Consider the following 20,989-nt stretch of genomic DNA (forward strand, 5'->3'; position numbering starts at 1 on the left):
CGCCACCGTGCCCCGCCCCTCGGAGCCCCCCGCCCCGGGGCCCCCCGCGCCCTCCCCGGAGCCCCGAGTACTGTCCCAGTGTCCCCAGCCCCTTCTCAGCGGCCCAGCAGGTGTCTCCGGGCCCCGCCGCTTGTCCCCCAGCTCATCCCGCTAGTCCCTGCCCCCCCGTACCCCCAGCAGCGCCACAGAGAGGGGCACAAAAGGGCTCCACAAAATGCTTTATGGCTGGGCAGTCCCCCTGTGCGCCCCGTGGCGGGGGGCATAATACCGGGTTACAAAAGATTTACAAAGAGGTGTCTGGGGCTACCAAAACAGGGGGTCCCTGCTGTCTGGGGCTAGCTGGCCCCACCGTACCTCTCTGGGAAAGCCTGGCAGTGAGGAACAGCACGGGTCTCAAAGCCAGCGTCTCCCTGAGGCAGAAAGCTCCAGGCACCAGAAAGGTCTTTGGCAGCTTTTTACGTTTCAGCACTATGATACGTTTCCAATAAATGTTGTTTTCAAAAAGTCAACATAAAAAAAAAATAATATTCCCTTGGCTGAGCAAGTGACGCTCACTGCTGCCAGTGTGGGGCATGGCCCAGCTCAATCACTGTGGCCCTTGGCACAGGGTGCAGCAGGGGCCACGGCCCCCCTGGAGACCCTCTTGGCTTGGGATGATGGAGAGTCTGTCAAGCCAGTGGATCCAGGGCGTGCAGCACCCCCACACCCCTCAGTTCATGAACTGGGTGTACCCCTCTGCCCCAGTGACGATGACATCCATCCAGATGCGCATGGCCTCGGCCGAGGGTGCCACCATGTAGTAGAGGCGGTCGTGGGTCTTGACACAGAAGGTGAGCGCAGGGTTAGGGCTCTGGGGAGGAGGATGAGCATGATGGGGTCAGCGCTCTGGCATGCCCCCCCTTCACACCCCCACAAAGCCCAGCATCGGGGTCCTGCTGTCAGCACCCTGAGCAGCTGGTGGCATCAGGGGCCACAGACCATAGCGGGAGTACCCCAGGCACCAGCTGCCCCACTGCCTGCACGACAGAGAGTGATGCAGGGTGATGGCAGTGCTGGGGGGAGCCCAGCAGGCACGGGGGCAGCAGCGGTGCCCAGCTCTCACCTTTGCAGCACTGCGAAGGTGGTCATAGTAAACCTCTTCGATGGCTTGGAAGTAGATGACACCCTTCAGCTTGGTCTCATGTTTATCTGCCCAAGACAGGAAAGCGGTGAACAGCGCTGTGGCGATGGAGCAGGGAGGGGGCAACGGTGGGGGAAGGGGGCCCAGGACAGCACAGGGACTCACCCACGTAGTAGGATAGGGTGCGCTTCATGCGGTCAAAGACGAACCAGCGCTTCTTCCAAGACTTGATCTTGCCGCCCATTTTGACCAGGTAGCCCTTACACATCTTTTCCATCAGGATGACATGGTAGCAGGTGTCCACACTGTGGCCCGAGGACTCGATGTGCAGCCGCAGGTCGAAATCCTCCTTGCGGATGGGGAGGTACCGTGTCAGGGGACGAGCCTGGAAAAGCAATGCAGCCCTGCAAAGCCCACCGGCAGCAGCAAGAGCCACATCCCCCTGCTGGGACACCAGGACACCGGTGGGGAGCTGGATCTGCTGCGCCAGTTGGGCTGGGAAAGGGGACCGCATGCTGGAGGGGTGACAGGCCACCCCGCACCTGTGAGAAGTGTTTCTCCCGCAGCTTGACCTCCTTCTCCACCAGCTTCTGCCGCCGCACGGTCTCATCCTGCAGCCGGCGTTCCAGCTGCTCTCGGCGCCGGCGCTCATCTTCCAGTGCCTGCCGCCGCAGCTCCATCTCCTGCTCCTGCCAGCATGCACAGGTGCTCAGCCCTGAACACTGGGGACCTGCTTCCTGGCCGGTCCTGGCAACGGTGCCCCCACTTACCCGGGACTCCATCAGCTGCGACTTCTCCACGTGTGCCTCCTTCAGCATCTTCTCCATCTCCTCAATCTTCCTCGCATCCATCCCACTGGCACTGCAAGACAGCCACAGCTGCCATCCCCGCAGGAAGGACCTCAAGCCAGTGACGCAGCCAGCAGAGCAGGCTGTCCCTCTGTGGGAACTGGCCATGGGGTTACCTGGAGATGTTGTCAGGTGAGCAGGCGGAGTTGTTGCCGGTGGAGATGCTGGTGTCCATGCTGTCTGAGCTCTCCAGGCTGAGGGTGTCATACGCGTGGTCCAGCTCCTCGGCCCGGGGCCTGACACCATGGGGACGGTGGTGGTGGAGGATGGAGTGATGCACGAGCGGGGGCAAGGCAGTGGGGAAGGAGGGCTGCCCATGCAGGGCTTCCCACTGGGACTGAGCCTCGGCAGCTGCTTTCTGCTTCAGCTCTGCCAGCCGCCGCTTCTGTTCTTCAATCACCTGCTGACCTGCGCCACGGGAAGGCGATGACTGAGTGCGCTGCACCCAGAGCTGCACTGCAGTGGGCAAGCGGATGGCATGGGCAGGAGAAGACACCGCGGGTGCTGCTGGAGCTGGGTAGGGATGGTGGGTGCAGAGGCGGGATTTGCCATCGCAAGTCCCTGGAAAGCACAGCAAGCAGCATTTGTCTGGGCAGGAGGAGGGGGCCTGGGCAGCCAAGGGGGGGCACATGCACCAGGCTGGCAGGAGCAGGCTGGGCAAAGCACTAGCAGGTTAGGGATACACAGGGTTGTCCCTAAGCAGACATCAAGAAGCACCCAGGGTCCTGGGCTGGTCATGCCCCTCCTATGCATGGCAGAAGGTGTCAGCGAACAGCCATGCTGCTGCTCTGGGCTGCTCTAGGTGATCCAAGCTGCCCCATGTCTCTACCTGGTGGATCGCCCGGCTGCAAGAGCTCTGCTGGGAGCAGCTCAGCTGGAGACGCCGTCAGGCGGAGGGGTCGGGAGGGAGAGAGGGGAGGAGAGCAAGAGACCATGAGAGAGGCACTGCATCCTGCCGGAGCACTGCTGCTGCTGCCCTCGGCCAGGCTCCCTTCTCCATCGCCCAAGCGGCAGTCGGGGAAGCACCTCCCAAAGTCCTGCCACCCCACAGAGCCAGAACGCGAGTCGGAGCTCACCCTTCTGCTGCAGGGCCAGCTGGCGCTTGGTCTCAATGTCCTGCAGCGTGGCCATCAGGTTGCGGGGCAGGCTGCCTGCAGGGCTTGGGGGGCCCTGGGCAGGACAGGAGACTGTCAGCTACGGGGATGGGGGCTGGTACTGGGCATGCTGGGGCTGCGTGATGCCCAGCTCCCCCCAGCAGCTGTACCTTGGGTGAGGGGCTGCGCCCCAGCACAGAGAGGTTGAGCTGTGAGGACGAGGGGGTGCCGCTCTTCATCCGAGGGGTGAGGGCACTGGCATCACCCTCCGTCTTGGCACGATAGACCTGGGCATAGAAGCACAGAGGTGAGAGGGGCATGGGGGTGCTGTGAAAGCCCCCCCTGGATAAACAGCTCAGCTGTCGGCAGGGCTGAGCCTCCCCTCCCCAGATCCTGCCCCTGTGTGCCATCTTGCAGGTGTGCAGGCAGGAGGAGGCAGTGGCTGCCCACCCCAGGCATGCTGCCTGCCCATTGTGGGTCTGCTCTTGCCCCTCTGCCCGCTGCGGCAAGCAGGTGCCTGGCAGCGCCCAGGGCACGGAGCCAGCAGGAGCATCCCCGCACTGCCCAGCTTCCACTGTGGCCAGCAGTCCTGAAGCCTGAGCCCCAGCAGCAGGGAGCTGGGGTTACCTGGATAGGCTTGTGAGAGGAGTGAGCTTTAGCTGGAAGCGGAGGAGGGGAAGAAGGAGGAGAGACAGAGGAGGAGGAGGAGGTCTCAAAGCCAGCCATGACCTTCTGGTACCACTTCTCTAAATCAAGAGCCGGGAGCCACACAGGGCCCCCTGGCAGCTGCTGCTCCATCTGGAGAGAGATGCCACATCAGAAAGGAGCGAGGGCAAAATGCAGCGAGAGGAACAGACATGCAGAGACGGAGAAGTCAGAGCACCCCTCCTTGCGCCTGCACGGCTCCCCCAGAACAGGACCTGCAGACCCCCAGGGACCCCATGCACTCCCTGGCTGAGTCCCAGCAGCTCCAGGACCAACCCCCACCCCTCCCCCGGCCCTGCTGCTCACAGGGCTTGTGAGACCCAAAGCCAGCACCAGGAGGGCACAGAGACCCCCTGCCCTGTACCGCAGGCTGGGCAGGGCTCAGACAGGTGGCAGGACACCAGGCAGGCAGCAAAGCAGTGGGCAGGGCAGCAAGGGGTGTGCGGTGGGCTGGCAAGAGCCTGAGCAGCCTCATCCACAGCTCATTCCTTCCCCTGCGTCCCCATCACCTCCCGTGGAGAGCATGGGGGTGGAAGGAGAGAGAAGGGGCACAAACCTCTGCAGAAATGTAGTGAGAAGAGAGAGATGGAAGAGGAGGAGGAGCAGCAGCACAGCCTGAAGATGAAGGAGACGGAGGGGCACAGCCCAATGGGGAAGCGGCAGGGGCACAGAGCCCACCCAGGATGCCCGAGAGCTGCTCAATGGTCACGTACTGGGCAGAGAGAAGCAGATTAAACTGCGAGAAGAGGCTCCGAGCAAGGGCGAGCAGGCACAGGAGAATGAGCAGGGGGCTCCAGTCCCCAAAAGAGGATGCCCTGACCCCCGGAGGAAAGGCAGGCAGCTGGTGCTGCCTGCTGCCGGGCACTGGGTTATGTCCCCACCTGCTCTGCATCCCCCTCGCCTGGAAATGGCAGGCTGGACTGGGTCCAACAAGCAAAGGGCTACCCTCCCACCCCGCTGGGCACCCACTCTGCTCCCCAGCCCCACTGCTACTGCCCCAGAGGGCAAAGCCCATCCAGAGCAGGCAAGAAGTGCTCCCCAGCAAGGAGACCGGTCGGCTCCAGACTCTGCTCCTTGCTCAGCTGCAGCCAGACAAGTACCACAGCCCAGGAGAGAGGTGGGCTCTGAGCACCAGGGCACATGGGGAGGCTACGTGGTCTGCACCATCCTCGCTGCCCAGGATGCAGCGGGCAACCCGAGGGAGCAAACCCGAGCATGCTCTGGAGCGGGTACCTCATTGGCTGCAGGAGGTACAGCAAGCAAGAAAGAGCACTGAGTGGCAGCAGGGGCAGCAGCAGAAGCTTTAGTGTCCGGACTGGGGCCGTGCACATTGCTGCAGAACCTGAAAACGTCAGACAGCCTCATGTACTCCTAGAAATCCACGGCGGAGAAGGAGGAGAGTTAGACCCATGTGCTGACATCACGGCTCCGACCACAAAGTGGGAGCAAATCTCCCCACACATCTGCCCTCCAGCCCTTCCCTGCCTTGCTGCCCTCCCTGCCCGTGGCTGCCTTGGTGCATGGGGCACCACGTGGGAAGCTGGGGCACCAGCTGCACTGGGCGTCCCAACACGCTGTCTCACTCCTGCCTTAGGTGCAGCTTTGCTGGGACGGAGGGCTGCAGCCTGCCCTGCCGAGGCCCCAGGCACTTTCAGCCATTCCCATCACCCAGATCTCGGGGTCCCCCAGGGTCCCTGGCCACAAGACCTCCCCAGTGCAACAACACCAGAATGGGGCACATTTTAAGGTGCTCCAAGCCACCTTAAAATCCACTTCCTCACCCTTTCTGAACCAGACATGCTAAAGCTGGGGATTTGCTTTTTTTTTTTTTTTTTTTTTGAGGAAGCCAGGCTAGCAGGACCCTAAAGGATGCTGACAAGAGGTGCCCAGCCAGCATGTAAGCGGGGGGCAAGGGGGAAGTGCAGGGATGCCTGTGCCACACTGGGGTTAAACTGAGGGCGGCGGTGGGAGCCAGGGTGCCCAGCAGGCTCAGGAGAGCACCTGAAATCAGGGTCTGAGTGTTAATGAGCACAACTGCCAGAGACCTAAATGAGAAATGTGCCAGTTGAGCCATCTCAGCATGCTGCTGTGGGGATGCCCTGCTGCGGGGATGCCCTGCTGCTCAAAGGTGATGTTAGTCCACATAAGGGGTCTGGTGGCGGCTCAGCCAAGGAGAGGGCAAGCAAGCAAGCGCATGCAGTTAACCTCGTTACCTCTTGTGCCTTAGGGTAGGAGCGGGTGGCAGGAGAAGCTAAGGAGGCAGCTGCTGTTGGCAGGGGGCTCATGGGCTTAGTTCCCCCCAACAACTCATAAGGCTCTGAGATATGGAGGGTCTCCTGTTGGAGGGTAAACATCACGTAGGCAAGGTGGGCACAGGCAGTGAGGTGGCAGTGGCAGGAGCCCCACTGTGGGCAGGGCACAAGGGAAGTCTGCCATCCCGCCCCTCTCTCCAGGTCAGGTGGAACAGTGGTCCCCAAGGGCACCATGGCCCTGGCTCCCTGTTCAGAGCCACAAGCAGGGCAACAAGACAGTGCACTGCCACCTAAAAGCCTTTAGACATGAACTGGAAGGAGTCCTCCATACCAGCACCAAAACAGCCCCACGCTTGCTCTCCAGCAAGGATGGGACCCCCGGCAGTGTCTGCCCCAGGTGCTCCGTGGCTGCATTGAGCCCTTCCCTCAGGGGCACTCACAGCCCTCGCCAAGCCGCCTGCTAAAAGCCTGTACTGCACCGGGGCTCCTGCAGCACCCAAGCAGCCTGGCAATGGAGGTGCTGCTGCTCCCAAGCCTGTCTCTGTTGTCTTTACCTCCCTCCCAACCTAGTGATGGCCTCTGCAGCCCACAGAGAGGCTCTGAGCAGCTTGGAGCACCTGGGTCGGGCCAGAAGGCACCTGGTCTGGGAGCAGAGGAACCACTGCAGAGCAGAGCCTGCAGCGCACCCAGCTCGTCCCCAATGGCAACGCCAGCTTGAGGCAGCAAGACAGCAGCCCTAGGGACTGTACCCCCTGCTCCTCACTTACCTCTCGGAGAGCTGAGGACATTTTGGGGAAGCTCCTGCCACCTGTGATGAGTTGGTATCGCCTCTCCAGAGACATGAGCTTCTCCTTCTCCTGAGCGCAGGGCGACAGCGAAAGCAGAGGCAGCTGATGGTTACTGGCACAGCATGGCCGGTCCCCACAGAGCTCACCCCAACTCCCAGCACCCTAGCAAGAGCCAGTACAATCTGGTCCCCTGCCTCGGGCACCCCCAGGGTCAGGGAGCATGTGTCGACCCCCCTGATCATTGCATTACCTTCTGCAGGAGCTGCAGGATGCCATTCCTCTCCCTGGCCAGGCGCTCAGCCTCCTGGGTGCTCTGCAGCTGGATCTGGGCAGCCTGGGCATCCAGGGCAGCCACCCGCTCCTAGGGAGCAGGCAGCGGATGACCTGGCCACCGGCGAGCCACAGGGCTTGGCCAGGATCGTGGGACAGAGCCTGGCCACGCTGGACCCGCTGCCCTGCTCTGGCCCTACCTTCCTGCGAGCGATGCTGCGGTGGCACTCGGCCCGGCTCTGCAGGAGCTGCTGGCCCCGTGCCTCACACTCCTCCTCCAGGCGACTCTCCCGCTCCAGCTGCTGGAATTCCAGGTCCTCAAACAGCTTTGCCTCCATCTCCAGTGCCTCAGCCTCCTTCAGACACACAAAGGCACGGTGGATCACTCCCTCTGGGCAGACACCTCTGCACCCTGCAGGCAGGTCTCCCACAGCAAGACCTCCTGCTGAGCCCCCAGGTACTGCTGGTGCTGGCCGGGAATGGGAACCTGTGGCAAAGCCTGTCCCCCCTGCCCTGTGCAGGCAGGCAGGCAGCTTTCCCTCCTGCTCGGCACCAGGAACACGGGAGACTGGCAACCTCTGCCTGGCTGGAGAAGGCGATGGAGGCACTGGGCACTCGCCAGGTCAGAGCCATCACCCCGGTGAGAGGAGGAGCTCACCACAGCCGGCTGAGGGCTTCGCCCAGCCCTTGGAGACCGGTTGCCCCTGTTGAACTATGTCTAGGCCGGTGCCGTGCCCTGCTGGCCAGCAAAATGCCATGTACCAGCATAACCACCAACACGCGGACCCCCATCACCAAGCTGACGGGTAGCAGAGCCCCCACGGATGAGCACAAATGCCTGGGTGTCCTCCCAGCCTTCAAGCACCGACAGCACACAGCGGCACTCAGCTCAGGTCTGCTGGTGCCACCCTGGCAGCCACTGCACCATGCTCCCCACGGGGATGTGTTTCACCCTGCTCCAGGAGCAGGGCAACCATCGGTGGCATGCCCACGGCACAGCATGGTGACTACGAGGGCTCCTGCACACCAGGACTGCCCCATCACTGTCCCTGCCTGCTACACGCGAGGAACCACATCCAAGATGGATGAGCAGGTGGTGGCAAGGCGGGTTTATCTGCGCAGTAAGGGCCAGGCAGGTGCTGGCCACGAGCTGGGAAGGTCAGCTGCTACTGGAAAATAGCAGATAAAGGGAAAAAATGCTGTGGACCAGCAGTAATGTAAACCGACAGCACCATGTAAATAAATGCCGTCAGGAAACAGCTGGATGCAGGCAGACGAGGACATGGCGGTCCCTGAGGCTCCCCAGCCTGCCCTCCTTTGCAGGGCAGGAGCCGTGCTCTTCCCCGCCCGGTCCGGAGGAGCATGGCGGTTGCATGGCAGGGGGCAGCCCCCTGCTCTGCCCAGCCAGCCCCGCGCCCCGGGCCCAGGTGAGCGGCAAGCTTACCAGGAGGGTGGTGCCCGGCGCCAGCCACCTCCAGCCCGGGTGCGACGCTCCCAGTGCGGCCCCGGCTGGCGGGGAAGAGCTGGCCTAAGCTGGAGCGGAGGGAGGTGGGCCATGGTCCGGGAGGGGTGGGGGGAGACACTGACCCTTCGCATCTGCTCCTGCAACTGCTCCCGCATTGACTCGGGGCACTTATCAAGATGGCTCTTCGACTCATGGTAAAGCACCCGGAGTTGCTCTAGCTCCTTCCTTTCAGCATCAACCTTTGCCCTTTCCTGAATTTGGGGAGAATGAGACAAAAAAAAAAAAAAAAAAAAAAAAAAAGGAAAAAAGAAAAAAAAAGAAAGGAAAAGAAAAGGCAGGGGAAGAGAGAGAAAACACACTTCTCAAATCCGTGCCATGCAGAAGCTGCAGAGTTAGAGAGGGGCTCAGCTGGAAAAAGAAGGGGCTCATGGGAAGAAACCTCATGGCATCTATGGAGGGGTCGAGAGAGCAGCAGCCTGGGGACCTGGGCTGGGCAGTGTTAGAAAGGTTACAGCTAGCCCTCAACCTCAGCCTCACGTTTCCATGCTGAAAACTCACTTATAGGCAGCGAAAAGATGGATGCTGTCAGCACAGATAAAGCCATCCTGATCCCACAAATGGCTCCACCACACATATCTTCTGAACAACTGCTACATTACTTTGTTAATTGATGCTCACCCATCCAGGATGCTGCCAATTAAGCACAGCTGCTCCCCGTACGCAGGCTGAGGAACCATGGACCATCCCCACCCATGGGAAGGAGAAGGTTGCCCGTGGGACAGGTCCAACCCTCCCCACAACGCTCCCAACCTCTTGCATCCATGAAAAGGGATACAGGGGGGACACACCAGGGGGGAGGCATGGCTGGCACAGTCACCCCGGGACAGGGACTGCAGGGTACACAGGGGACTCCCAGGCATCCAGGGTTGTCAGAGGTGACGGCAGAATTCAGAGCAGGCACCATTAGTGCAATTAGTGCAGGCTGGTTAGGAAAGCGGTGGTTAGGTCAGTAGAGAGATTGGGAGGGGGGGTTCCCTGTGCTCCTCTTCTCCTGGCTCTACACAAGGCTGCCCCTGGCTAGAGAAGACACCTGCAAAGGGCTGGAAGACCAAAACCAGAACAAAAAACCAAGATGCCGTGGAGGCATCGCTAACAGGCACCAATGGCAGCTCTGCCCAGCCACAGGCAACCAAACAGCCTGGGTACCTACAGCCACAGGGCCAGCCAGACCCCCAGGGATGCCGGTGCTGCATCACGGTGGCACAAAGCCGTAGGTGGGATCCAGGCACAGCCTGTGCGGGGATGCCGGCCTCAGGCAGCGGGAGGCCAGGTCCCAGTAGCTCTCCCATCGCAAAGCAGCTTGCCCAGGGCCATGCCACGCTGTCCGCAAGGCTGCAGGATGGCCAGCAACCAGCAGCCAGAAGTGTGCTGTGCACACAGCAGCATGGGTGCCTTCAGGCACAGCTGGCAGGTCACAGCGGCAATTGCACCAAAGACGACAAAGGGAAAGGGGGCCAGGACCCCCTCTTCAGCCACCAAGCTGAGTAAAACTCCCACAGTGATTTCCCAGCCACCTCCAGCACGGTGAACGCTACAGCGATGCATGTGAAGGTGCCCTGACAGGCAGCAGAGTGGAGGGACTCACTGCAAGACACAGCCCCCACAGAACAGGGAGTGCCGAGGCCCCCACTCTGGGTCAGTGCTGCCCACTGCAAGCAGCAGGCATCCAGAAAAGCTCCATACCACACAGCCTCCCACAAAGACCCTGCCAGCGCAACAGACAGTGGCTGAAACACACCCCAAGCATCAGTCCTGCCCTCCTCCGGCAGGGCTGCCAGACCAGTCCCAGTCAGACAGATCCCTGTCACAACAGTGCATCCAGAGGGGATGCTCCTCAACACCTCCACGGAGCCCAGGGACAGAAGAATGTGTCCACAGGGAAAAGCTGCAGCACGGGACACAGCAGCACCAGCTGCGAGCACTGGGGCGCGCACAGCACAGCCAGTGCTTGGGGAAACCCAGCCCTGGGGCTCACCTTGTCCCTCTCCTTCCGGATGCTGGCATCCAGGCTAGAGAGCTTCTCCTGCAGCTGCTGCACCGCCTCCTGCTCCTGCCGCAGCCGTGCCGCCTCCGACTCCCGCTCGCCCTGCAGCAGCGCCCGCTCCATCTCTGCCTGGACAGGCACAGCCACATCGGGATGGCTGCTCCAGCGGAATCCAGCTCATGCCCATGGGATCGGGTGCTGGCTAGTGAGGGCTCACTGCACCAGGGCACCGGCAGGGCTCCCTGTCCCCCTCACCTCTCGTGATGTCTCCTGCAGCTGCTGCTCCAGCTCCTTGACACGGCCCTTCAGCTGGTCCAGGCGGCAGAGCACACTGGCGCGCTCCTCCTCCAGCCGCTGCGCATCCTTGGCCCGGGGACCCGCCAGCTCCTCATGCTGCAGAAAGGGCAGGTCGGCATGGCGCAGCACGGTGCAGTGTGGCACGGTGTGGCACAGCACAGCCATCCCCTCACCTCATGGTGGGTGCTCTCAGTGCTGCTGCATTCCTCCTTCAGGTTTTCTTCCTCTGACCTCTCCAGACTCTCCCTCTGCCGCAGCTCCTCGGCAACACGGCCCAGAATCACGGCACCCCTGGGCACCTGCCGGCCAGGATCCGTGTCACCAGCCAGGCGCCAGTGCACATCGCCCTGCTCTGTGCCATCCGTCTTGGTATACTCAGCACAGAGGTTCAGGATGGTCTCCAGGCGCTGCCGCTCCTGTGGGGAAGAACAGTCAGCGTGGCACCCATCCTGGCATGTGCCACCACCAGAGCCTTCAGAGCCCCACGCCAATGGCCAGTGCCAGGATGCAGGCTCACTCCTTGCCCTGCCTACACACCAGGATGGGCTGGGGACATCACAAAGCCCACGCAACCTCACACCAGAGCCAGGCACGTGGTGTGCCAGGAGCTGAGACGGACTAATTACAGGCAGCAGCACTGGCCACCGAGTGCCTCTGCTATTTCCAGGCAGTGACTCAGGACACCCGCGCCGGCTGTGAGTCAGGGCTGAGCAAAAGGGGCTCCAGTGGCACAGCCCTCAGCACCAGCAGGCGCACGGGGCAAACCCCACCCAGGCAGCTGCTGGCACTATAAAAACTCCATCCACACTAAATATAGATGCAATGCCCACAAAGCCACAGCACCGTCGCCGACAGACATGGTGCTGGTGGGGCAGGACAAGACATGGACGGTTTTGTAAAGCCAGAGGCACCACAGTTTCAGCCGGCAGACCCACGGAGCCATGCCAACCCCGTGGCTGCCACGCACCGATGGTCACTCAGGGCCGTAATCCCCCATATAAACCAGCAGCCTGGCAGCTGCGGCAAATCCTCGAGAGGCAAAGGCTGAGTATTAAAACAGCAAAAGCCAAAAAGCATTTGTACGAAAAGGGTGCCTCACACTCAAACACAGTCCCATGTCCCCACCTAGCCCTGTGGGGGCTCACCAGGCGCTCCATCTCCTGTTCCCGCACCCGCTCCTGCCGCTGCCGCCGGTGGTACTCCAGCAGCTCATCCTCATTGTCACTGATCTCAGTGATGCTGTTCTTGCGCTCCCGTGGCCCTGTCAGTGGCCGTGGGTCCCCCAAGGGCTTCCTGGGCAAGCAAGGGCTCTGCCGGGGTGAGGGCACAGCCAGAGAGCCCAGCCCATATGCTGGAGTCAGGCAGGTGCTGAAGCTGGGGTGGCGTTGGGGGGTCTCTGCTGGCAGTGGGGGCGAGGGGCTCCTGGCACCCCTTGGCTCCTCCAGGCCCTTGCGCCTGGTGCGGGGGCTGCTGGGCACCTCCCTGCCCAGCCGGGGCTGCAGGGAGGTGGCATCAGGGGTCACACGGGGGCTGGCAGCCCGGCGTGACAAGGAGGGACTCAGGGGGGGCAGCTCCCGCATGCTCTCCACATTCCTCCGGGCTGCCCGCGGGCTCTCGGGGGGCTGCAGCCGGGCATCTGGGACCACCTTGCAGGTGGGCTGCCGGCTAGGTGCCAGGGCATCCCGTGGCTCCCGGAAGGGGCTGGGAGGCCGCTCCTGCAGAGCTGCCCGTGGCCGTGGTGCTGGCCTGGGGGTCAGGCGGGGGCTGCCTGCCCGGTGGTCCCCAAGCCTCTCGGCTGGCCAAGGCTCGCCGAGACCCCCACTGGGTGGGAGGGCCGGGCGCTGGGGGGGCAGCTGCATGGTGTGGTTGTAGCTAGAGGAGCGGAGTGGGACAACAGGGGGCACAGCTGGACCCTGCTCCTGGCTGCTGGGCGAGGGGCTAGTGTAACCACCGCTGCTGGGCGGGGAGGAGAGAGGGGAGAAGTTCTCATAGCTGGAGCCCACCGAGGTGGCCCCGGGGCTGCGTGGGGGGGACAGGAGGCAGCACCCACCCCCATTCACCACAGGGGAAAGGGGAGACCGGCCGCAGGTGAGTGGCTTCTTGCCGCCGTGGGATGCCGGCTCTTCCAGCACCAGTGAGTCCATGATGTCCTGCAGGTCCTTCTCGATGGAGCTGACGAGGGAGCTGTGGCTGGGACACCCGCGCTCCAAAGGCTGGCAGCCACCATTCACCAGGGCCTTGGGCTCTGTGGGGAGACACGGGAGCAGGTGCCAGCATGGTGAGACCCCCCCCATGGCCCCTGCCCAAGCTGGGGTCCCACAGAGCAGCCCAGCAGCTCCCCTCCATGCAGCCTTGCAGAGCCAGCGCCTCTTCCCCCAACCCTGAGCTGCCTGTGCCCCACTGCCACCATTTCCAGTGCTGGCCAGGGAGCCAGGCCAGGGAGGAGGCCGTCATCCCGCTGGCCCCATCACCAGGGAGACAGAAACCCGATAGTGCAGCCCAGCTGCCTGCTCTGACATCCCTGCACAGCCAGCAGCTCCTAGCCCCACTCTCTGGAGAGCAGCTGCCCACATCAGCCGCCAGTGCCCACGGCTTGTCCGTCCCTGGCACCCCAGCGAGAGGGCAGAAATGCCACAGTCAAAAGCCACCAAGCACAGACCTGCAGCACACCTGGACCCACCGCCACACTGCCAGCAGCCTCCCAGCAGCCCCGGCTGGGGTTGTCCCCTGCCCGGGCTGCCCCGTCCTCCCAGCGCAACACCGATGTGCCTGTCACTCAGGGGGGCAAGCTAATACTGGCCGGCGCATTACCCGGCCAGAACGGCATGCCACCCAGGCTGCGTCACCCCCTGGCACCCAGAGGCTCCCCCGTGGTGGCCAGCAGTGCCTCTGTGCCTGGAGAGATGAGCCACAGCCCTGCCCGTGCAAACCCACCTGGGCCTGTGGGGTAGAGAGGGAGTGCACGGGGCTGACACGGGATGCTCTGCGTTGCAGGATGCTCCACAGCCACAGCACCTCCTCACGTCCCCCCTCCCGTCCCCCAGCTGCAGGGCATGCTGCTTTCCCGACACACACGTGGCACGGGGAGCCTGCCAAGCTCCGCTCCCTGTGCCAGGGCGTGCTGGTCAGGGCAGGGAGAAGGGCTACCAGCCCAGGGATCACTGCCGGGGATCTGGACATCCCCGGGAATGGACCGGGGTATGGCGCCAGACCTTGGCGCCGCAGATAGGCAGACACAGCAAGATAAGCAGCTGGTGAAATGGAGGATTGCAGCCAGGGAAACGGCCTTCGCAGCCTCTGCATGGCTGCCCCAGCATGTAAACACCCGCTCCAAGGCAGCCGGGGGGGCCCCGCACACCCCACGTAACCGGTGTGGGCCGATGGGTGATGGCTCTGCCATGACCAGGCTGGGCAGAGGTGAGAGCCATGCCTCACTGCCCTCACAATCACCCTCTTCCAAGGTGATATTAATCATTAACAGCAGCACAGCTGCTGTGCCAAGCCAACGGCTGGCCCATCAGTGGCTGGGCCTGAGCCCTGCTCCCATGCATGGCAGCCTGGGCTGGGAGCACCGCGTACCAGAAAGGTTGGCAATGTGGGTGGGCCATGGAGTCCTCCCCACCCCACTGCGATGAGGGAGTTTCACCTACTTGCTGGCAGCCCATAGAGAGCCGCTGGGCTCCGGCCCCCCGTTGGGATCATGCTTTTCATCCACTTGGCCTCAGCAGGGTGGTTGAAGCGGAGAAAGGTGGCCTGGCCGAGGCAGATGGTGCACCCTGGGGAGAGAGGGGAGAGGGCTCAGGCACCGGCCATGCCGGGGTGGTGCCAGAGAGAGGCAAGGCTGGAGCTGGTGCAGGCAGGCAGCTGGGTGCCGCCTGGCCCTAAGATGCGTCCCCAGGAGGGGAATGGGCTCCTGCTGTCAGCAGAGGCTTACAGGGAGGCTGAAATCCAGGTCACTCCCCAGCAGCTGCAGGCAGCGTGTTGCAGGCACAGCTGGGGTCCCTGCCGGGGGCCGCGCTGCCACGGGGGAGCTGGCAGAGCTCCAGGGCCTGCGTGGCTGCCAGCTGCGGACAAGACAGCTCCTGTCCCTGGCTGCAAAGCGCCTCTTCTTGGCACGGAGTGGCAGCCCTCCCTGGGGGGGAGGCTACCAGGCGGCCACTATGGATGAAGGTGGCTCGGGAAGGGGAGCAGGGCCGTGTGCTGCCGGTTGCGCTGCCGCCAGCTCCCCACAGTGCCGGGGAGCAGCACGCCGGGAGCGGCGGGTGGCTGGAAGGCTCCGTGCTGCAGACACACCCCGCTTTGAAGCGCCTGCCAGCGCCCCAGGGAGAGGCTCACTCCACACCAACAGCTGCAGCTGAAAATCCCTCGCCAGAGGAGACGTTTTTTGGAGCACCCGGCAGCCCAGTCTGGTGGCAAGGCGATCGGGAGACCATATGGATTAACTGCCATCACTGCCACGAAGGCCTAGTTTCCTCGTCCGAGTGCCGGGAGGGAATGAGTCCCGCTGCCCGGCGGGAGCTGCAGCAGCACCCTGATTCGACCGGAGCATCCTGCCTGCCCAGTGGGCAACGCCAGTGCCCCGTCTGGCGACGGCTCCTCCAGCCCAGCTGCTCCTAGGGCTTGGAGTGTCACCGACCCATGTTCCCCCCCGCAGGTTGGTGCTGGCGGAGCCATGCAGCACCCCACAAAGCGGGGCGCCTCCACCCCGCACCCCGAGCAGCGGCCCCGCAGCTCGTCCCACAGTGGCCGGGTGCAGATGCTAACCCTGACCCCGACCCTGCCCGCGGCACCCAGCAGACCCTGGGAATGGTGGGACGTGGCGGGACCCCGCGGCCCTCCTCCGGCGGCCACGTGGCTGCCATTGTCCCCGAGGGGACGCCGGCGGCAGCGCCCACGCGGGTGGGGACCGTGCTCGCCGGGGAGCAACAGGGCAAGGCGGCAGGGGGCTGCCCGGGGGGCCGGAGCCGGGGGAAGGGGCTTTGCAACCGGCGAAGGGCCAGGGAGCGCTTCTCCCACCCCGCCACCCCGGCGCGGACACGCGTGGGACCCCCCCGCCCGCGCCGCGCCCCGCCGCACTCACCCCGCCGCCGCCGCCGCCGCCGCCGCCCGGGCAGCGCCGCGCACCGCCCCCAGGGAGGGGCGGCGGGCGGGGACGGTGGGGGCCGGGCCTCACCCTGCCCCGCCGCCCGGGCCGGGGTCCTCCCGCGAGCGCGGCAGGGAGGGGGAGCGCGACGCGGGCGTTGCGGGGACAGGGGACGCCGTGGGGAGGGACCCACGCCCTGCCCACGCTCCCCGGGGCGGCGGCAGCGGGCCCCAGTCCCCATCGGCCACGCCAGCGCACGGCGGGGCCCCGGCACCGATGCCCCGGGACGCCGAACCGTTTTCTTCCTTTGCCTCCACTTCCCCAACCGGGCTGAGGATCTACTGTGGTCTGGGAAGTTGGTGCGACGGCAGGGCCTGCACCCTGCCCGGCACCCTCCGGCACCGTCCACCCGAGGTTGCTTCCTCCCTCCCGATCCCATGCGCTACACATGGCAAAGCCAGTGCCCAAGGGATGGCAGTATCCCACATGTCCCCACCCGGGGGCAAAGAGGCAGGAGCACCCTAGCCGGGATGTGCAATTGCAGGATGGATCTGCAAACATCCCGATACCCGACAGCACAACTCTGCCTGCGAACATCACATCCTGCTCCGGAGGAGACCAGAGCATCCCTACCTTGGGTGAGGCGTGTGGGCTGCTGGAGTGGCACGCCGTCGATGGCACAGGCGTTGCCACAGGGGTGCAGGATGAGTGTCCCCTGCGTGTTCTCAATGTAGCAGTGCTGGGGCGCCAGCCCAGGGCCCTGCAGGATGATGTCCCTCGCGGCTGTGCCGATAGTGGTCCTCCCTGCCAGCAGAGAGGGTGCCTTAGAGTCCCTGCCACTGGTGTGCCCGCAGGGACCCCCCCGGCAGCCAGCACTCACCTTCCTTCAGGGGCAGGAGCGTGATGGCAGTGCTGAGCCGGCCGCTGCCTAGGCTCACCAAGTGCGGCTTCTCCGTCTGCACCTTCAGCCCCTTGCCCGTGTCAATCAGGTCCAGGGAGCTGTTCTGCAGGAGGAGACGGAGGGATGCTGGCAGTTCTTGTGGCTGCAGCCCACTCCCCTGTGCTGCCCACCTGGCCAGATGCCCAGGCTGCTCTGAGAACGCCACAGGTGCAGGCAGAGAGCGATGCCCAGGCACAGCCGCCTGTGGGCAGGACAGGGACAGCTGCAGCACATAGGCTCCCTCCTGCCTGTGCGTCCCACCCTAGGGAGCAGAGGTAAGCTGCTGCGGGAGCAGGAGAGGATCTCCAGGGCTTGGGCTGCATCTAAGAGGATCCAAGCTGCCAGCCACTTAGCTCAATCAGCTTTGCCGCCAATTCTGTAATAGGACTGGGGCAAGGAGAGATGAGGGCAGCACTGGCTGCCTGTGGTAGGGCTGGCTGTGGAGGAGAAAGGCTCCCAGCCAGATCCACGTGCTCCCATAGCGCAGAGGCCCTGGGGCCCCATGTGCTCACCTGGATGATGGTCTGGACTCTGCGGGTTGGGCTGGCGTGGGTCCTGCCAGATGCCTCCATGGTGCCCGCTCGGAGATGCTGGGCACTCTTGGACAAAGGCTGATGCCAGAAGAAACAGAGGACATCAGCACAGGTAACTACACTGGACACAGCTCTGCCATATTCCTCCTGCACATTCCTGCCGGCAGCCTGCATATCTGGCAGCCTGAGCACAAGCCTCACAAACCCTACCCCAGCCCCAAACGAGTATTTGCCATCAAAAGGATCCCCCTCCTGAGCTCCTGTCTCCAGCCCTGCAGCAGCTGCCCGAAGTCAGCGAGCATCCCTGCCTGCTGAGGCATGTCCCTCTAGGGAAACCCATGCACGTGCCATCAGGATGGGACACGGCACCCGAGGGGGCTGGCACGCTGGCTCAGCTTTGGGGAGGTGGTGTAGGAAACGCATGCCCTAAATGCCGAGAGGGCTGGGGAGCCGGCCCCCAATGGCCACCGGGGGACAAGGACACGCAACCACAGCGTCTGTCTGTCACCAGCAACATCTGCCTGCCCACGCCCAGCCCACGGCACGCCCCGGCATACCCCACACATGCCACCAGTGCCCATTCCCGGCACCAGGCACACACCTTTGCCCCTGTGCAGCCCGGCAGCAGCAGCACCGTGGGGTGCACAAGCCCAGCTGTGTGCTGCGTTCGTGCCTGTACCCTGCCTGGCTGGCACACGCACCCACGGCAGCGCCGGTGCCCACAGCAGCAGGCACCCACCGCCCTTCCCTGCGCGGGCAGCTGGCAGCGCCGGCAGGAACGATTTCGGTCACCCGACACTCACACCACCGTTGAAGCCTGGGATGCTCTGGGGTTACTAAATTTACCGTCTGCTGCTCCTCAAGTCCCTCCTTTCCGGCCAGGCCTGGCCGAGTGCAGCTTAACCCTTCCCGGTATGCTGGGGCAGCCGACACAGGGGGTGCTTGGGGACCCGGTCCCTTGGCAGCCACAGGTACCGAGAGGAGCCCCGGACTCGGCTCCCTCCAGCATTGCCCGCTGTCCCGCCAGCCCCAGCGCCCCGTGGGTGAGGGACCCCCCGAAGCCTAGCCAGTGCCAGGCTTGGCTGTGGGGGCGAGTGGGCGGCTATTACACACTACGGAAAAAATGAAACGCTGGAAAACACCAGACATGGGATCCAGGGCTGGGACAGAGCCTGGGTGGCTCTGTCTGACACTAGGGCCAGCCAGCCCAGGCAAGGGCTCCGTGGAGACCACAGCTGCCCCCCACAGCGAAGGCTCCATGGGGATCATTGCCACCCCATGCAGAATGGGGACAGCTCAGCTGGGGCAGAGGGAAGCAGAGAGGCAGTACCCTGGGAACAGCTCACCAGTCCCCGCTGGCTGCTGAGGTAGGACCCCCACTTTCCCTTACCTGCCACCAAGTCCTGGCCCGGGTGCCGAGTGGGACCCTCCGTGGCAGGATGCCCATGTCCCCTAGGCACAGAGGGGCTGTGCTTCCCAGCATCCAGAGACCCTGCAGCCCAGCCAAGCCCCTGTCCCTCGCCTGCATCCAGGCCTCGACAGTGTCCAGGAAAGAGGAAAAGCCAGGAGGGGCCAGGCTGCTGCATTGGAAGGGATCCTGTGCCAGCATTAACCCCTTCCCAGCACAGCTGTACCGGTGAGGCTGTGTGAGCATCACGGGGACCTCCAGCCCCCTGCCCCAGGCCATGGTCCCTGCTCCTGCCCATCTCCTGCTGCCCAAAATCACTCCACCTAGCTCCCCTCCCCTCCGCAGGCACCCCTTGCCTGCCCATGAGCCGGAGGGTGACCCAGGCATCTGGCTGCTCCCCGACGCCCACCGTGTCAGCTGCTGGCCCCGAACCCCCAGCATCATCCTCTGTCTGAGCCCCTCACCTGGCTCCTCACCGCAGAGGAGACGCCTGCCGTTCCCCCCAGCCCGCTCCTCACGGGGTGCAGCCCCTCTCCAGCCGGCTCTGCTGTAGGAATGCGGGCTGGGAGTGCAGCCACGCTCCGGCCGGCGCCCCACCACTGGGGCGGACAAGGCAGCCTTTCTTCTCCCGCCATCGCCTGCAGAACGCGCTGCTTGTTCCTGCCGTGGGAAGCGGTGAAGGCAGCAAATGCCAAGGGGTCGGACTCGGTTACCGCCAAGCAGCCCACGGCCCCCGTGCCCCCTGCGCACAGGGCTACCCGCTCAGTCCTGGCCTCCTGGAAGACAAAAGCCCCTTTCTTCTCCCAGCGCAGGCAGAGGCCTCACCTGGGAGGACGCCCAGCCCCACCAACAGGGCCCCCTCCGACGCCAGGCAGGCAGCAGACACGCTGCTGCACCACCACCATGCTCCCAGGGAGCCCCCGCACTCCGCTTCATGCAGGCTGCCACCTACTCACCCGCCTGCCCTGAGCCCCCACGGGCAGGGGCGTGCAGGGGGTCCACTCCTGCCCGACCTGCTGCTGCTCACCGAGACCCAACCCAAGTGTGGCACAACCTGCCTCACACCCTGTCAGCGTGGCCAGGTGCCAGCAGCCCCCCAGAGCTGTACCATGGGCCAGGGCACAACCAGCACGGCCATCCAGCCCATACTCGCAAGGGGCTGTGCCGGTGCGCCAGAGCACAGCCTGGCACACCTTGCCATGCACCCCGGCGGTGCCAGTTGTGCCCAGGGTGCAGCGTGCAAGGGACAGACACAGGGCATCCCATGGCCTTTCTTCCCTGCCTGCAGCTGGGTGAGTCACGGGAGGAAGCCAGAGCAGCTGAGCTAATGGGTGCGCAGCATGCAGCACAGCAGCCTCCATCCAACTTGGCTTCCAGCTCACTCCCCATCTGCTAATGCATTTAGGGCGCGCTGACCCCTTCCCACACCCTTCGCCCCTGTAAACAACTGGCCCTTGGGCTGACAGCTGGGAAGGGGGAGCCTGTCTCCAGCACAAAGCCAGAGGGGAGAGAGGAGCCTGCTCCCGGCTGCTGCCTCCAAGTCTGGGATTGCCCCATGCTGAGCAGGGGAGACCCAGCCAGCCCCATCCCACTCTGTCGAGGGGCGGCAGGGGGGCTGCATCACAGTTGCTGGGATGACGCAATGCTCCTGGCAGTAACATCACTGTAAATCAGCTGCCAGACAGCTCCAGTGGGAGCCGAGGAATCCTGGCCGCACCCACTGATCTCAGCACTCCCAGGGAAGTGCTCCCGCACAGCCACAGCACAGCTGTGCTCTGGCCAGAGCTGTGGCCCTGCTGGCATCACACCTCGGGCTCTCTGTAGACTGAGGGATGCCCACTACATGCTTCAGTTGGGAAGAGCATGCAGCCCAGCTTTCCTGTACCCTGTGCTCCCCAAGATGAGCCAGCTCTGAGGGCTGGTGACACTGTACATGGTCCCAGCTACTGCTAGAGCTCAAGCATGGAGCCCAGTGTCAGCATGTGCCTCCGGCCACCACAGCATGGACAGGGAAACCACCACCACCGAGCTCCAGGACCCCTTGAAAGGTTGCACGATGGAGACTTATTCCTCAAAGCCCTCTTGTAGCAAAAGATAGCTCCTCATCTGCAGGCCACACAGTCTGCTTGGAAAAGACCTTTG

At 63.9% G+C, this 20,989-nt stretch overlaps 1 protein-coding gene across 5 annotated transcripts; it reads right to left on the reverse strand.

Annotated features, from left to right (window-relative positions):
- Positions 1–202: 202 nt before the first annotated feature.
- PHLDB1 (pleckstrin homology like domain family B member 1) lies at positions 203–19,924 on the reverse strand. Of its 5 annotated transcripts, none has more exons than XM_080366886.1 (26): positions 19,312–19,924; positions 17,419–17,517; positions 16,847–16,970; positions 16,600–16,770; positions 14,534–14,659; positions 12,029–13,128; positions 11,057–11,299; positions 10,842–10,979; positions 10,578–10,715; positions 8,665–8,793; positions 7,278–7,433; positions 7,058–7,168; positions 6,787–6,876; positions 5,981–6,103; positions 5,001–5,138; positions 4,324–4,479; positions 3,690–3,860; positions 3,233–3,349; positions 3,045–3,138; positions 2,798–2,842; positions 2,085–2,376; positions 1,891–1,981; positions 1,663–1,809; positions 1,286–1,505; positions 1,103–1,188; positions 203–850 (listed from the first exon to the last, which is right to left on the reverse strand). In XM_080366886.1, exons 1-26 carry the CDS (start codon positions 19,480–19,482, stop codon positions 710–712), a joined length of 4,617 nt encoding a protein of 1,538 aa, XP_080223012.1. In that variant the 5' UTR covers positions 19,483–19,924; the 3' UTR covers positions 203–709. The 5 variants fall into 5 exon arrangements, with proteins under 5 accessions (XP_080223012.1, XP_080223011.1, XP_080223014.1 ...); XM_080366885.1 differs by lacking the exon at positions 19,312–19,924 and adding an exon at positions 18,830–19,112; XM_080366888.1 differs by lacking the exon at positions 19,312–19,924 and adding an exon at positions 18,286–18,400.
- Between the last annotated feature and the right edge of the window lie 1,065 nt (positions 19,925–20,989).

Source organism: Falco punctatus (assembly GCF_963210335.1).
Source record: "Falco punctatus genome assembly, chromosome: 16".
NCBI classification, from domain to species: Eukaryota; Metazoa; Chordata; class Aves; order Falconiformes; family Falconidae; genus Falco; species Falco punctatus.